The 16356-nt window shown below is 42.4% G+C and overlaps 1 protein-coding gene and 1 long non-coding RNA gene across 4 annotated transcripts; one reads left to right on the top strand and one right to left on the bottom strand.

The window, feature by feature from the left end:
- Nucleotides 1–3337: 3337 nt before the first annotated feature.
- NSMCE4A (NSE4 homolog A, SMC5-SMC6 complex component) lies at nt 3338–16226 on the top strand. 3 transcript variants are annotated; one of them, XM_036899009.2, is made up of 11 exons: nt 3339–3961; nt 4594–4671; nt 6914–7044; nt 9230–9381; nt 11347–11446; nt 12163–12253; nt 13124–13218; nt 14214–14262; nt 14990–15078; nt 15143–15250; nt 16055–16226. In XM_036899009.2, the coding sequence occupies exons 1-10, from the start codon at nt 3673–3675 to the stop codon at nt 15221–15223; spliced, it is 1155 nt and encodes a 384-aa protein (XP_036754904.1). In that variant the 5' UTR covers nt 3339–3672; the 3' UTR covers nt 15224–15250; nt 16055–16226. The 3 variants fall into 3 exon arrangements, with proteins under 3 accessions (XP_057362405.1, XP_036754904.1, XP_036754905.1); XM_036899010.2 differs by having other exon boundaries at nt 3343–3961; nt 15164–15250; XM_057506422.1 differs by having other exon boundaries at nt 3338–3961; nt 15143–16226.
- On the bottom strand, nt 4772–6971 carry LOC130684666 (uncharacterized). Its single transcript, XR_008999041.1, has 2 exons — nt 6860–6971; nt 4772–6058 (listed from the first exon to the last, which is right to left on the bottom strand). It is a non-coding gene; the product is annotated as an uncharacterized LOC130684666 (long non-coding RNA).
- Nucleotides 16227–16356: the final 130 nt, after the last annotated feature.

Raw genomic sequence — 16356 nt, 5'->3', positions numbered from 1 at the left:
GAGTTCACACATTTTCCCATTTGATTTGCAGAAGAGCTGGTAACCAGCTACAGTCTACTGGGGACTCTGAGTCTCCCTTCTGTCCAATTGGGCCCCACCTCTCTCCCTTGTCCTGAGTTTCTCCTGGCTGCCTGGTGTTCACGCAGTCCTGGTTACCAGAGCTCCCCATCCAGGTGAGTCCTCATGGTCCTGTCATGGTAATTAGGAGGGCAATCAGAGGCTTCCTCTCCCAAGGAGGACGGAGGCCCCTCAGTCAGCTCTTCTCACCACACTGCTCTCAACTGCAGCATCTTGCAACACTCGTTGTTTTGGATTATTGAGGGTGACCACCATGCTCATCAGTCTTTCCTATTTTGGGTACAGTTCTGACATTTTTGGATCCATCTGGTTGCATAAGTTAGGATTCTTCATTCTTTTGTGCTAGAAAATATAAACCAAGTTAACTTAAATAGGAAAGAAATGCATCATTTAGGTGGTTTTGTCTCAAATAACAGAATACCCAAGAAATAAGAATGTTTATTATCTCCCATAACAAGATGTCCAGAGGAAAGGCAGTTGCAGTGTTGGTCCAGCAGCCTGGTCATGGCACCAGGGACCTGGGCTCTGGCTGCCTTGTAATGTTGATTTGTTAATTTCCTCACACGGCCACGTGACGGCTGCCACATGACAACCTTTGGCTAAGGAGGAACATTTCCTCTTGGTGTCTATTTTTATTAGGGAGAAAGCATTTCTGAGAAGATCAATAGATTTCTCCTTTGTCCCATTGGTCAATATCAGGCCACCTTCATGCCGCAGGTACAAGGGAAGCTGGGAGGGAAGGTATTTGGCATTTTTTGGCCTCTGTGGCGGAAAGTGGACTCTGACAGTAAGAAAAAGGGTGGAGAAACAGGGAAACCGGAAGTGTGTTTCCCAGCCTCCCTTGCAGTTAGGTTGAGGCCATGTGGCCACATCTGGCCAACAGACCACGAGCAGCAGTGACATGGGCCACTTCTGGGTCAAGGCAAGTAAGCCAATGCACCGATCCTGGACTGCCTATTTCTACACTTCTGGTTTCACAAGAAAAATTGTAGCTATTTTGGTTAAGGCAGTGTAGAGGGGTTTCTTTTAACCTAGCTAAATAGACTTTGATACATCCTTTACCCACCATGCTAGTTGTTCTCCATTTGTTCACAACCCCACCTCAAAACCACATCCACCTTTCCTGGCCCTACTCTGCCCACAGAATGACTTATGCACTATATCATACAGGTTCCCTTACTCTTGGCCTCAGCCAAGGGGAGGTAAAAGCAGGGGAGATGTTGGAGAGAGAGACCAGGGTATTTCAACCCCACTTCCTCTTTTCCCACTGTGGCTGCATCCCTCTAGGACCACAGGTCCTGTCTGGTGGCCCCTTCTTCATGATGTCAGCCCTCACCAAATTCTGGTACATTGCTTTTTGCCTTTGACCCTTTAGGTCTGGGAGTGTAATATAGTAATATCTCCCTACTGTTGCTCATCCTGGGTACTGTACTAGTTTTCTGTGGCTGCTATAACAAATTACCACAAACCTGGTCTCCAATATACTTTTTCTTTGATTGCTTGTGCTTTTGGTGTCACACTTAAGAAATCATTACCTAATTGGAAGTCACAAAGATTCATACCTCTCTTTCCTTCTAAGGGTTTTATACTAGCTCTTACATTTTGGTCTGATTAATTTTGAGTTAATTTATGTATGTGGTATTAGGGGAGGGGTCCAACTTCATTCTTTTGTGTGTGCATATCCAATTATCCCACCACCAATAGTAGCAAAGACTATTCTTTCCCCATTGAATTGTCTTGGCACCTTTGTAGAAAAATCAACTGACCATAGATGAATGGGTTTATTTTTAGACTTTAAATTTTATTGCATTGATCTGTATGTCTACCCTTATGACAGCACCACACAATATTGATTACTACAGCTTTGTAGGAAGTTTAGAATTGAGAAGTGTGAGTCCTGCCAACTTTATCCTTCTTTTTCAAGATTGCTTTGGCTCTTCTGGATCCTTTGTATTTCTATGTGAACTTCAGGATCGATTCATGTCTGTCTCCAGGTAAGATCCTGGGAAATAAAGGCAAGTCTCTGAGCCTTCTCTGTGACCTGCTGTGTTTGGTATGAAAACGGGCCTATTAGTACATAAAAAAAGCTTGTTAATTGAATGAAATGTTCCAGATATTTTCCTCTGGAGTTTGGAATAAGTTTCCACCTAGAAGAATTCTAAATGCTTGTTTTAGTTCCAATGCATTGAGATGTAAGTGACAACTACATACCAATTAACAATCGCTTAAACCACAAGGTATTTATGGCTTACTTAACAAGGAATCTAGAGATAGGCAGATCATTCAGTAATTCAGCTATGTCTATCCTTCCTCTGCACCGTACCCGACATTTTGGTCTTCCCACTTGCCTGTCCCCTCATCAGTAGCAGGTGGCTGTCATCATGCCATGCACCATGTCTTCCTACTAGCATCTCAAAGAAAGAGTGAGGGTAGGAAGACTCTTTTCTGGAGGCTACGTGTTTTCACCTAGATGTGAAGCCCCTTCACATCTCATTGACCAGAACTGGGTCACATGCCTATTCCTTGCCAGTCAGTGGGGGAGGGGGATAAGATTACCATGACTCATTAGGCCAGTCACATTTGATCCAATGAAGCAGGCACCAGAGTACACCTTTCCTGAAATCCAGGTAAATAGCGGTGGGGTGACAAACCTGTTGCTGGGTAGCAATGAATAGTGCTTACCTAGAGCTGAGTATATATAATACACAAAATGGTATTTTTGTAGACTTGAGTGGTAACCCAACTTATAATATTGTTCCTTTGAAGGATAAAATGTATTCTCAGCACAAAAGAACTTTTGGGAAACATTTGCAATACAATTCAAAATTCAGGGAATGAAATTCAAAATTTATCTTTAAAACTATACTGAATATAATTCCATCTTTCCTGGACCCTTTCGAAAGTATTTTAAAATCTTCTAGTTTGGGAGCCAGTAGTGAACATAATAAACCGCCACCGTGTTGCTATTTAGAAAGGATGGTTAACAGAAAGTACCATGAGAAAGTCAAGGAACCCTGTTAATTTTTTGTTTGTTCTTCTGTCCCCACGAAGAGTGGGATTTCCAGCTGCACAGAAACTCCATCTGGTCCCCCCCAGTGATGGCTCAGGGAGAACTAAGGTCACAGACGGTGAATGGCAGAACCACATCTCTTATCTCCAAGTTCAGCCCTTGTCCTGTTCTACCGCAGGTGTTGTTCAATCAACAAACACGCACCGCGTGCCCTTGACGTTGCCTGTCTGTGGCTGTGTCCTGGGGAGCCGAAGAGGCCGGGCAAGATGCGGGCCTATCGCTGCGGGCACCGGGGGCCAGAAAACCAAGACTCTAACGACCTCCCAGCGTGGAGCGGGCGGGATCTTAGTCTCCGAGGATGGGGGAAAGGCTCGGTCAGGGCCGCGCGGGGCCTCCGGGGGGCGCTCTAACCGCGGCGTCCCCGCGCCTCGGCCCCGCGGCCGGCCTCCCGCCAGAGGCGTCGCTGTGCGCTCGCGCCGGCCCCGGAGCCGCGCTCCGCGGGGAGCAGGCGCTCACGCCGAGCAGGGGTTTCAGTTTCTGGCGCGAACTTCCGCCGTTCCGAAGTTGCACGACGAATTGGCGCGATGTCCGGAGACAGCAGCGGCCGCCGGTCCGAAGGCCGAGGCCGGGGCCGGGGCCGCGACCCGCACCGGGATCGCACACGCTCCCGCTCGCGGTCTCCGCTGTCGCCCGGGTCCCGCCGCGGCGCCGCGGCCGAGCGCAGGGAGGCCCCCGAGCGCCCGGGCTTGGAGGAGACAGAGCCGTCGGACTCCGGGGACGAGATAGACCCGGAGAGCTTGGAGGCGGAGACCGACCACGGCCTCTGCCGCCAGATCCGCCATCAGTACCGGGCCCTCATCAACTCGGTCCAACGTAAGGCGGGGCGCCGGGCGCGGGCCGGGCGGGGCAGGTGCCGGGCGCAGGCCTGCGCGGCGCCCGCCGCGCCTCCATGGGCTCGCGGAGCGCTTCCCCAGCCGTCGTGTGGCTCGGCCCGCGCGACCTTAGCCGGGGGCGCGCGGGTCCGCGGCGGGCAGGCGGCCGTGCTGAGGCCAGGGGCGGTCGGCGTCGCCCGGGCTCCTTTTCCTGCGTTCGGCGGGTCCCCGCGTGTGGTCGCGGGCCCCGCAGCGGCAGTGCCACACGGGAATATCAGAAATGCAACTCCTCGGACCGCACCCTGGACCTGCCCGGCCCGATACTCGAGGTGGCCCGCCCATCTGCCTCCGGGGTCCTCTGGCTTGCAGTTTGAGAACCACTCTTAGGAGCGTTTAGAGGCTGCAGGAGTCGAGCCCCTTGGGTGCAGGTTAGAGGCGACCAGGTCCTCCTTAAAGATCCTGCTATTTAAGGAGGGTACGGTCACCTTCCCCTGAGCTTTTGGTTTGAAGGATAAAGATGTGTGAACTCATTGCCCAGCAGGGGCCAGGGCTTGGTCTTACGGGATCTCTTTGTCAAACGACATGTTCGTGAATGATGAACACATTTCCCAAAGCTTGTATTTTTTTCATTAGAAAACCGGGAGGATATACTGAATGCCAGCGACAAATTAACAGAGGTCCTTGAAGAGGCCAACACTCTGTTTAATGGAGGTAATTCATTATTTTGTATATGGAAGCTTTTTGTTATAAATTTTAGGATGATTTTAATTAGTTTTATGTAAGAGCCAAATTATTGACATCAAACAATTGCCACATTTATAATAGTGCTTTACTAGTTTTGGAACCTTTTTCGCTGTAGCGATTATACATTTATTGCCCTTCCCATTCTCTAAACATAGGGCTTTACATGAAATTCTGGGGATGGGGGCAGCAGTATTTTAACAAGCCCCAAAAGCGTGCTCAAGGTTGAGAACTTTACATGTATTATCTTTTATCTTTCTACGGTATTTACTGCTGTATCCCAGGATACATTTGTTGAATGGATGAATTAAGGAAGAACTGAGCTGGCCTCTGACATCCTGTTTCTTTTCCTGTCCCTCCGCCACCACCCACCCATCTTGAGGTCTGTGTGGCCGTGTCTTCAAGTGGACCTGTTGGTCTCCAGTCAGGGGTATGAGAGAAAGAGAGAAATCTCAGAGCACTGAGCTCTAGACCATGGGAAGAGGGGGCTTTCAAAAACCATCTTGGTTTGAATTAAAAGTGGCCGCAGTGGTTAGCAGCAGTTTGTTCAATGGCAGAGGACAGGTCAGGGTGTCCCCTGATGTGGGCACTGGGTCCCAGAGCCCTAGGACAGGACCCTCTGGGCCTCTCTCCAGCAGTTCCATGAGAACGGGAAGGGAGAATGCAAAGCCAGCGGTTAAAAAAAAAGCATCAACAGAACTTGGGCTGCCCCACCCCAGAATTCCTCATTCTTCCAGGGCCAGAACCTGGATTTCTAGTCATTCCCTGGTGTGGCTAATGGTTTAAATGTCTCCTCCTAACATTTTTCTGTCCATATGCTCTCACATTTGTGTCTTTCTAGCTCTGGTCACAGACTCCGTACTATTCCCCTTCACAGTCTTCCACGTTTGCTAACTGTAATCAAAACCTTCCAGAGCTGAGCCTTCGCCTTTCACCCTCTGGAGCTTTTTCTTCTCCCCCACGCCTGGGCCCCCAGGCGTCCCCTCCAGGTTCCTCCTGACTCATCCCCTCCCTTGACACTGTATTGTGCATCTTCTTAGTTCCCAGTCTACAGGTCACTTACCCCTTGGCTCTTCCCACTTTGCTGACTGAGTCACTTCTTATGGGCAAAATGATTCACTCAGCAGGGCGCTAGGAGGTGGTCCTCAAACACAGAATTCTAGATCCTTGGCTTTTATGGATTTGATGTCCTCGGTTTTAACTTGTTGGAGGCTTCCAGCAGCCGTGACAGGGAGGTTTGCATTTTCCTCACAGGCTCAGTGGGGGTTGCTGGGCGAGGGAGCCTGGGGCAGGCCTGGAATGTTCTCCAGCATGGTCCCTGTTTCCTTCTCTCATTCACTGTCACTCTGAAGCAACGCTCCCGAAGTAAAATTAATGAAAAAAAAAGATATATAAAGTAAAAACGAGAGTCATTGAGTTCACCAGGACTAAGAACTGTTTAGGAAATTGGTGATTTAAATGACAGAGCCACGAGGAGCAAGCCAGGCGCAGGCGGTTCGGTATATGACCTCTGCCTGTTGGCTGCTTCTCAGCTAACATGGTGCTCCCAGATCACTTTCCCCTCAAGGTCTTGTCGAAGCCCAGGCCCTCAGCCCTGTTCTTCTTCCGTGGACCCTTCCCTCATTTCCCCAGACTTCATCCTGTTTTCCTTCTTGTCTCCTTTTAAAAATATATATATATTTTCTCTATATATCTTATCTTTAGTCCCATGTCCTCTGTCAGAGCTTTGTGGATCACCCAGCCTCAGGTCACTGTCCTGCTGCCTGCCCAGCACATAACGTTATTTCAGATGGAGCTCCTTGACAGTTTCCTGTTTGTTCAGCACACCGCCACGCCTGATGCGCAGCAGGCATTCATTTTGCCGGACATCAGTTTGACTTATTAGCATGCATTTGGTGGGTTATTGAGTCAGCGGGAAAAGGCAGTGTTAGGGATGGTAAGAGGTTTTGTTAAATGGCGTTATGAAGGCTTGCGGTTCAGTTCACATGAGTAGGAAAAGTGGAGAGAAAGCTGACTTTTAGGAAGTCTGGTCAGCTTTGACTTCAGATTTGGTCAGTTGGGCAGGAGAGCCAGTTTTTAGAGGGAGACGGGTATGTCGGAGAAGTTTTTGGTGCAGAGTGAAATGCTGAGGAAGTAGCTGGAAACTTTGGGAAAATACCTGTTGATCATGTGTTTTTTTGTAATGTGTGCATTTTCCTTCTTTTCTGAATAGTGTCCCGAGCGAGGGAAGCAGTCCTGGATGCCCATTTTCTCGTTTTGGCTTCAGATCTGGGCAAAGAGAAAGCAAAGCAGCTGCGTTCTGATCTGAACTCTTTTGATATGTTAAGATATGTGGAAACTCTAGTAAGTTCAAAGCTATAGAATCTTAATAAAAATGTTTTATATGCCACATATTGCATAACTATCTGCTTTGCTCATGTCTGTATGCAAATGGTTTTCACTTCATTTTCTCTCTTTCTTTGGTCTCGGATGCCTCCAAAAAGATCTTACCAGATTAAACAGATGATGGTAGAGCTGTGTGGTAGAATTTAGGGTGGGAGCTCACAGCAGTTTAAAAATCTCTTGACGTTCTAAGACTGGGTGCTGTGTTTATTTACAAATGGCCATTTTTCCCCTGAACTATCGGTTCAGTGTTCTAGCTCATTCTCAGTGGTTTGGGACCTTTGTCCTGAGTTGGGCAAAAGCCCATGCAGAGCTCAGCTGGAGATGAGTTAGGCCTGGTGGCAGGGTTACATTTTTTTGTCTTCTCTTTGAGAATATTTCAGAACCATATGAATATGATTGGGGTTTTGCTTTTTGGGGTTTTTTGTTGTTGTTTTATTCACCTTTCTTTGCCTCTTTATAAGCTTGAATGGTTGTTATCAGAATTTTTAAAACTTTTCCTTGATGGATTTACCCAAAGATGCACAGTGAGACTCACCTTGTTATCTTACTCAGGTGCTTTTTTCTTCTTGGTTCTACTGAGCCAACTTTAATCCTAACATTTCTGCCAGGGCTCTCAATTTCTGACTGGATGTTTGTTAAATTGTTATTAAAATGATTTAGTACCATGACAACTGACCAGATAAAGGCATGAGGCAGATGACTTTTTTTTTTTTTTTTAAACCTTGAATGTTTTAAAATTTAAATTTAACTTACTTAAATTTAAAATCTTGAAAATTTCTCTCTTAACTTTTTTGTCATGGAGTATAATGCATTTAGAAAAATGCACACTAATGTGCAGCTCAATAAATAAAATGACCATATATTGGATTATCTTTTTAAAAATTACTGTTTTTTGTCTGAGTTAGCTCTGTACTTTAAAAAGCATATCAAAGTAAATTACAGAAGTCTTAAATCCTTTAATATAAAACCCTAAGTTAATAGCTGTCTAATCTCTGGTGGGGAAGACCTTTCTAAGTATAACACCAAACATAGGTACTAATAGAAAAGATTGGTAGATTTGTTCAGAGATTGAAAGGTCCTCCTGTAAGCCTGAAGTGGTGGAATGGGGTGGCAGGAGAATGGAGGGGAGCTGACTATACCTCTCCGGTTAGGTTCTTGCAGCCTCTCTTTTCTGCAAAGTTTAATTGCCTTTAATAAGATTAAGCTCTCTGAGGGCTTTTTGATTATTGTTTATATGTGATGTTACCATTTGTATTTGATAACTTCTAGGCATTTTATAACTTTACAACATGATAAAAGTACTTTCATAAAAGTAAATTTAATATAAAACATTTTCTGTAAGGCAGCTTGAGATAAGAGGATTATTAGACCTCCACCACCTCCTCCTGGGAAGGCAGTTTTAAGATGCATGATCCTCTTGCTGATGGTAGGCCACTGCTCTCTGCATATGCTGAGACACAAGCTGAATAGAGGTCTCTTTAAGGTGGTGAAAAATGAAAACCTGAAAGCCAGCTCAGCTTCTGGGTTCTGTTCTAGAGCTTTTGATTTGGGGTGTGATTTCATATTTTCATACTAGTACAACTTTTCTACTAGTTTGAAATGGACTACCTGTGACCCAAGAGTTTCCCGGTGGGCTTCGTTCTTTTGGCCCACCCAGACCGCTCAGCCTGCCCTGGGCTAGAGCAGGGTTTCTTGGCCTCGGCACTGCAGGCTGGGACACCCTAATTGTGGTGGCCTGTGCGTATGTTGCAGATGTTGACCAGCGTCCTGGCCTCTACCTGCTAGGTGCCAGTTGCACTCCCTACCCAGCTGTGACAACCAAAAATGTCCCCAGATATTTCCCAAAGACCCGGGGGTGGGGAGCAAAGTCACACTGTTTGAGAACCACTGGTCTAGATCTCACTTTCTCTCCAAGAGGTTCTAAGTGCATTGAGGAGTATTTTCTGCTAGAAAGAAAGTACCTTTGAAAATAGGAATTTAGCTATAAAATTCTCTAGTAAATAAGAAATTCAGTCAAGATGTTAGGACACTGAGAACAGGCTTTGCCTCTGGCCTCTTAAAGTTTGGTGATAGACATTATTGGATGTGGTGAGTGATTGCTTGTGGCTTAACTGGGGTTTTTTGTTTCCCTTCATTTTTGTAGCTGACACATATGGGTGTAAATCCGCTAGAAGCTGAAGAACTCATCCGTGATGAAGATAGTTCTGATTTTGAATTCATAGTCTATGACTCCTGGAAAATATCAGGCAAAACAGCAGAAAACACCTTTAATAAAACCCATACATTCCACTTTCTGTAAGATTATTTTAAAAATCTGAAAGACCAGCCATTTGTAAAACTTAAATTGTTTTTTCACTGTAGGGACAATAATTATCTAGTGTTGTAGAGAGGAACAATCATAATGCCATTGTTTGGAGACTGTCTAAACTTTGATATAAAGCCTGTAAAATCTTCATGTGGATGAAACCTTATCTGCTTAAGTTAAGCAGTACAGGCCATGGGTCAGAACCTCCTAACTAAGGCACTTGCTGGCTCCTTTGCTTTCTAGTGTGTGAGATTTGGGTCTGTAGCATGATGTCTGGCTTTATCATCTTTAAAATCCTTACCGTGTAGAAGGATGATGCCTCCTATGGAGGTTAACTTATGATTCTACTAGTGTAACATAGAGTGATTTTTATTACAATTCCCTGTTGAATGATCACTGACCTATATTTGAAGACTACTTGAGTCACATAAACTGCCCAGTTCATTTTTTGGATACAACTCTGATTTTGAAAGTTTTTCTTTATATTCAAATGAAATCAGCTTGTTTGAATTTCCTAGCTTAGTCTGGTGGAGACTAAGAATGGCTCTCACTGGGTCTTTTGTAAGGCAGCCTTCAAATACATTGGTCGTGTTCCCCAGTAGATACTTTCTCTAGGGTAACTACCCAAGTTGTTTCTTCCTTAAGTGGTTTAGATCCTGGGCATTTGCTCTGATTGACTCTTCTAAGCATTCTGAGATTGGTAGTGTCCAAGTTAGAAGGCTTTGGCAATGCAGCTGTAGTTGGTCTGTGGCATGGGGCCAGGCATCTGTTTTAACAAGCCTTTGGGAAACTCAGATGCCCAGACCACTGTACATATTATAGCATGAAGATCAAGCTTATTTTTAAAAGGATAAAGTCCAAATCTTTGTTTTTTGCTATTCAGTTCTGTCTTCACAACAAAATATAAAGGTGTTTAAGGAGGTATCAGTGGTTGAGAAAAGCTCCTGGGAGTTCTTTCAAAAACACAAAGGGAGGAGAAGGGATGTCACAAAACTGACAAGAGCCTTGGTCTGACATCTGTTCATATGTCATCTGTCATAAATCCTGGGATCTAAGGCTAACCTTTTGTAGTGTGACTTAAACTTTATCTCCTCATCTAGCCCCATGAATTAACTACAACTTTGTGTCCTTGCATTGCACTTGCTGTCTCCATGGCCTACAATGCCCTTTCACTGATCTTTTCTGATAAGATTTGCTGTGGGCTACTACAGGCCCCAACCAGAATACTTCCCACTTCTGGGTAGCTGTCCCTGCCCAGATGCTCTTGGGGCTCTTGTGTTACGGTACTCTAGTACAGCACTCTAGGATCTGCCACTGTGTTGAAGTGGGTTTGTGTGTGTGATATGAATCTCTGCACACTTAGATCTCTTCAAGCATAAGGACCAGATGGGTCTGTGTTCTCGGGCCCTTGGTCTCCACATGATACCTCTGTTACTGTAGCTCAAGTCTGCATTAGGTGTTTTTTTAAGGGATGGAGGGGGTCCAGAGGAGACAGGAACCCCATGGCCTTGGCATGCCCTGTTGTTCTGAGAGAGATGTGTTCTGCAGCCCCAGGGTAGGAGCCTCTGCTCTATACCCCAATCCACAGGCTTTTAACCCCAGTGGAGCTCTTTGTTCCCCTTCCCCGCATGTTCTTCCCCTAATCTCCAAGGTTGGCTTTGCAAAAAGATAATAGGCTAGTTGGGAAGACCACAGGCATATTTATGGGTTTACTATTCACAGCAAAATATGATAAGTGTTTAAGGAGGTATCAGCGGTTGAGAAAAGCTCCTGGGAGTTCTTTCAAAAGCACAAAGGGAGCAGAGGGATGTCACAGAACTGACAAGAGCCTTGGTCTGACATCTGTTCATATGTCACTGATGTCTGGTCTGAATTTGTACCACGGGAATCACTTCCAGTTAGTGTAATTAGTTCATTTAAAAAACAAAAAGCCATGAAAGCATATTTTTCATTAGGTTGGGTTCAATACAAGGAGAGTTCCCCGTGCCAAAGCCACGAACCGATCGTCCAAGAAAAAATCCTAAGGCAGAAGTGAAGCAGGCAATGCCTGACCAGGTTTGTTTTTTTATATGTTGCTTTTAAAAACACCTTAAGTTAAAGTAGCCGTTTTAATATAATGTATGTGCAATGTGGCTATCTTTTCCAAGCTTTAGGATCTGGAGTCAGGTTTGGCCACTTACATAATTATTTTACTTATGCCTTTAAACATGTTGGATTTACCTTTTGTCTTAGTTTTAACTCATCTCTATAGTTTGGGTCAGTTCTCCTAAATTAAACCAGGTTTTTCAACCTCAGCACTGTCACCATTTGGGGCTGGCTAATTCTTTGTTGCAAGAAGCTGTCTTGTGGACTGAGGATGTTCAGCAGTATCCTTGCCTCTTCACACTAGATGCCAATAGCATTTTGCTCCCTGCCCCTTTCCCTTATTCCCAGTGTGACAACCAAAAATGTCTCCAGATATTGGCAAATGTCCCCTGTGGGCAAAATTCACTCCCAGTTGAGAACTACTGTTATGAACTGCCTTTTCTACATTTTGCTATTTTATGTCCTGAAAATGGTTGATTTGGTAACGATATTCTTATTTAAAAAATTAATATACAAATGTTACTGAAACAAAAAGAAGAAAACCTTTTTAACTGTAAATTTTTAGATGGGGATAAAAGCTGCTAGCAATCCCCAATAAAAGACATGTAGAGGGGTTTGGATAATAGAGTAGAAAAGGTTGACAGGCAAGTAGGTCATTCTACTTGGTAACAACTTTTTGTTTTCAGTTACAAAAAATGGAAGCATCTCATCAAGAAGCAACAGAAAAAGAAGTAGAAAGAATTCTGGGATTGTTGCAAACATATTTTCGAGAGGATCGTAAGTATGACCCCAAGTTCAGAAGGAGCAATTTGTATTTATCAGTTAGATGTGTGTTACTTTCAGTGAAAAGTAACTTTCATTTAAAAGGCATTTTCAGTTGTATGTAATGTTTGAATCATTTTTATTCTTTCTTGCCATATATATTTAACCCTTTAGAAGTCCCATGTGAGAATGTTGAAGTAACTTCGTTTTTATTTTTCAAAAATGAGGTGTTTTTTCTGTTATAAAATAAAAGATACCATAAAAGTATGACAGACAATTGGAAATAAACAACCTTCTCCACCTCTCCTTATTCCCCAGAGGTAGTCACTTCTAAAATATGGTGTGTATATTTTTAGATTGTCGTATGTTTGTCAGTCATATAAATAGGCACTTAGTAAGTTGAGATTATTTTTGTTGTTTTTCTCAAAGCTAATGATACTGTATACGTTCTTCTGCAACATGACTTTTCCGTGTGCATGCTTCTCTGTGTCAGTACATACATAGATCCTGCTTATTCTCTTGAAGGATTCCCATTGTATGGCATAACAATACATTTAACTAATCTTCTATTAGTGGATGAGTAAGTTCTTAATAGTAGTTTACTCTTGTATAAACCGCTGAAGTGAAAAATCTTGGTACACAACCTTGTGTATGTTTGCTTGGATTTCTGTAGAACAGTGTTTTAGAAGGTTGTCAAATCTGTGGGCACACATATTTTTAATAGATATACCAACCTGCCTTCCACAAGGGTTGTCATCAGTTTACATTTCCACAACAGGATGAGTGCTCATTTTCTTTCTCTGGCTAACAATAGAGTATTGATCTTATTGATAAGCAAAAATCATTTTTCCTTGTTTGAAGAATTTTTTCCTCTTTTGTTTATAGCTGATACTCCTATGTCCTTTTTTGACTTTGTGGTAGATCCACATTCTTTCCCCCGAACAGTGGAAAATATTTTTCATGTTTCCTTCATTATAAGGGTAAGATTTAAGATTATGTCTCTAATTGTTTTTATGTGCTTTTAAATGGATAAGTAATAAAAGCTATAGATGGAGCCAGTATTTGTATTAATTCTGGTCAGTATACATGGTAGACTGAAGCAAATACTGACATGTAGGCAGGAGAAACTAGCTAAAAATTATTGTGTGATTGGTTTTACATTTTAGATATTATTTAGAGAAAGAATTGGCAAAATTTGAATATGGAAATATGGATTAGATAACAGTGTATGTTAAATTTCCCAAATTTGATAGTTGTCATATAAGGTAAGAAAACCTTATTCTCAAGAAATTCATACTGAAGTATTAGGGGAAAGGGCAGGTTGTCTACCACTCATAAAAATCAATAACATAGAGAGAGAAAGAAGTAAATGTGGCAAAACTTGAACATTGGTGAGGCTGGGTAAAGGAGATGTGGGAGGTTTTTATAGGAATCTTAGAGTAACTCCTTAAGTTTAAAATTATTTCAAATAGAAAGTTCAGAAAAAACCCTTCTCAGAAATGTACTATGGAAATTTGCTTTTGACTGTCTTTTATCTTACACCAGGTTACATTCCTGAACATGCAAGATGAATTTGATTTTAACATTAGACAAAAATCTTGTATTGACCAAAGTATTTTCCCAGAAATGATAACAAGGTGTATTTTGTGAATGGTAAATGATAGAATTATGTATAATAAGATGTGGAGTACTTAAGAACACATATGAATCAGGTAAAGAGACAAGATAGTTACAGTTTAAGAGATCCTCAGGGAAGGGGGCTGCCTCTGGGTCAAAGAGGTGATGAGAAATCTAAGAGATGCCTGGTGAAAAGACTGATATACTCAAAGTCTTGTCTGTATAATCCCATTATTATTATGGTATGTTATAATTGTCTAAGGTAGAGAATTTTCTAATTGAGTGATTTTTCTTAATCCAGAGATTGTAGGTTTCTAATCTGAATTTTAATTTTTCCCCCAAATCATACTTGTGTTAGGATGGTTTTGCAAGAATAAGACTAGACCAAGACCGACTGCCAATAATCGGTAAGTGGTACTACATTCAGAAAAAGTTAGTCTTGGAGAAGACATTAACAGTTATTCAAGTTTATGAAATGTATTTTACTAATCATAGGTGAGTTTTCATTTTAGGTAACTTTTGCAATGCTATATCTTGATCTTGCTCAACTAACTGAAAATACTAAAAACATAGTTTAGTTTTTAGTCATAGTTTAAAACCAATAGATTCATCTATGTTCTAGATTCAACATCTGCTGTAAAGAATAACAAGAAATCCCCTCAAGTGTTAATTTAGAAAGTTTATAATTGCACTTATTTTTATTCCCTTCTGTGATTCCTGAAGCCGGCTCTTCCTCTCCCTGAGAGAATCTTTAATTCTTGGTGAAATAATGTCACATCCTCCATTACTCTTTTCCTTCTAAGGTCTCCTGAGAGAACAAAGTGCTTTCACTGCCCTTGTTACTTTCAAAGTTCTCAATTTCTATTGGACTCACTAGGGCTCACTCAGCTCTGTGGTTAGTACATAGCTAGGCAGAGGTTTTCAAATTGGAATGTGTTATACTCATCACTTTTTTTTAATGGAAGCAAATAGATAACTTGCTACTATAATAAAACTACAACTCAGTGATGTATGAAATCCTAATGAATGTCTAAGTATCTTCATGATACAGGTCTCATTCCCATTATTTACCAGTTTCTGTTCAAACTACCTCTTCTGCTTTGATAACTTTTGAAAATGTTGTCTTTCAAACAGAGCCTATTAATGACGAAAGTGAAGGAATTGACCAGAACACCCAAATTAGGAATCAAGGAATTATCGCTTTGAGTTATCGGGACTGGGAGGTAAAGTCTCTCCTTGTCCCTGGGTAGTTTTGTCTCAACGTCACCTGCTGCACCCATTGCCCAGATGTTTTTTGCTCTCTGCCAGGAGATTGTGAAGACCTTTGAGATCTCAGAGCCTGTGATTGCTTCAGGCCAGAGCCAGTAGAGACTGAGCACCTGATGCCCGACGAAGGTAATGTTTCCTCTGGGACAGCTGAATGTTTTATTAAACTTGCCTTGGAATTCAAAACATCCCACTTTTTCACTTTCTGGTGAAACTGGGATGTGGCCTCACTCTAGTGCCCCTGTTCTTGGAACTGCATGTACTGGTGAGATAAGGACCTAGAGGCTGCAAGGTTCCTTCCTTGGATAGATTTGTGGTTGATAGAAGCAGAGCAGGGATTTTTCTTGGTTTGGCTTCCCACCCCTCTCCCCCTAACAAATTGGTAAATTAGATAAATGGATATTGAATCCTCCCATTAGGTTTGTTCACTGTCCCTTTTGCATTTGCTTACTTCATTGGTACAAAGGAAAAAAGGAAGATTCGGTTAGAATTACCTTGGAATGATGTTAGTGAATGGGCTTTTCTGACATCTGAGTTATGCTATGAGAGAATTCTTCATTTTTATGAAGGAGATCATTGTTAGAAGGAAATCTTAGTGATGATCTGGCATTCTGTACTGTAAACAGCTGTGGATGAGAATCAGAAGACCTGGATTCTGTTGGCTCTGCATCTTACTTTAAAACACTGGGCAAGTTAAAAATAGGTTTTTAGTACTTAATGTAAACTCTTAATGTGTGCCTCAATTAATTGGACTTTTGTTCAAGATAATTGAGGGAAAGAGGAGAATAGACATATAATGGCATATAATGTGAGTTAATCTAGGCCCTATTCACTGAGGAGAGACCAATTGTTAGATTTTGTTTATGTACATTAAATGAACTTTCCATTTATTGTTTACAAACTGTTAACCAGCTATTTTTTCCCCCTTTTTAGGACTCGGGTGGATAGTAAAATCCAAAAATGGAAAGCAGCATGTACTGTATATATTGTATGATTAAACATTTTTAAAGACAGATTGCTTTAAGTAAAATGTAGCTTTTGATAGTCAATGAATTTGTTGTGGTTGTCTTTGATTAAAGAAAATTCACTGCCATATTCACAAATACTTGTAGTTACTCTTTATTTTCTGATCAGGGGAAAGTTTTCCCCTTCTCTAGTCTGTTCCCATTGAAAAAATTTTAGTTGGGTTGTTAATGGCCTATAAATCTTTATCATTCTTTTTCCATCTTTTTAGC

This window comes from Manis pentadactyla, chromosome 8 (assembly GCF_030020395.1).
Source record: "Manis pentadactyla isolate mManPen7 chromosome 8, mManPen7.hap1, whole genome shotgun sequence".
Taxonomy (NCBI): domain Eukaryota; kingdom Metazoa; phylum Chordata; class Mammalia; order Pholidota; family Manidae; genus Manis; species Manis pentadactyla.
The sequence above is the reverse complement of the archived record's forward strand: the minus strand, read 5'-3'. Positions and strand labels throughout refer to the sequence as shown.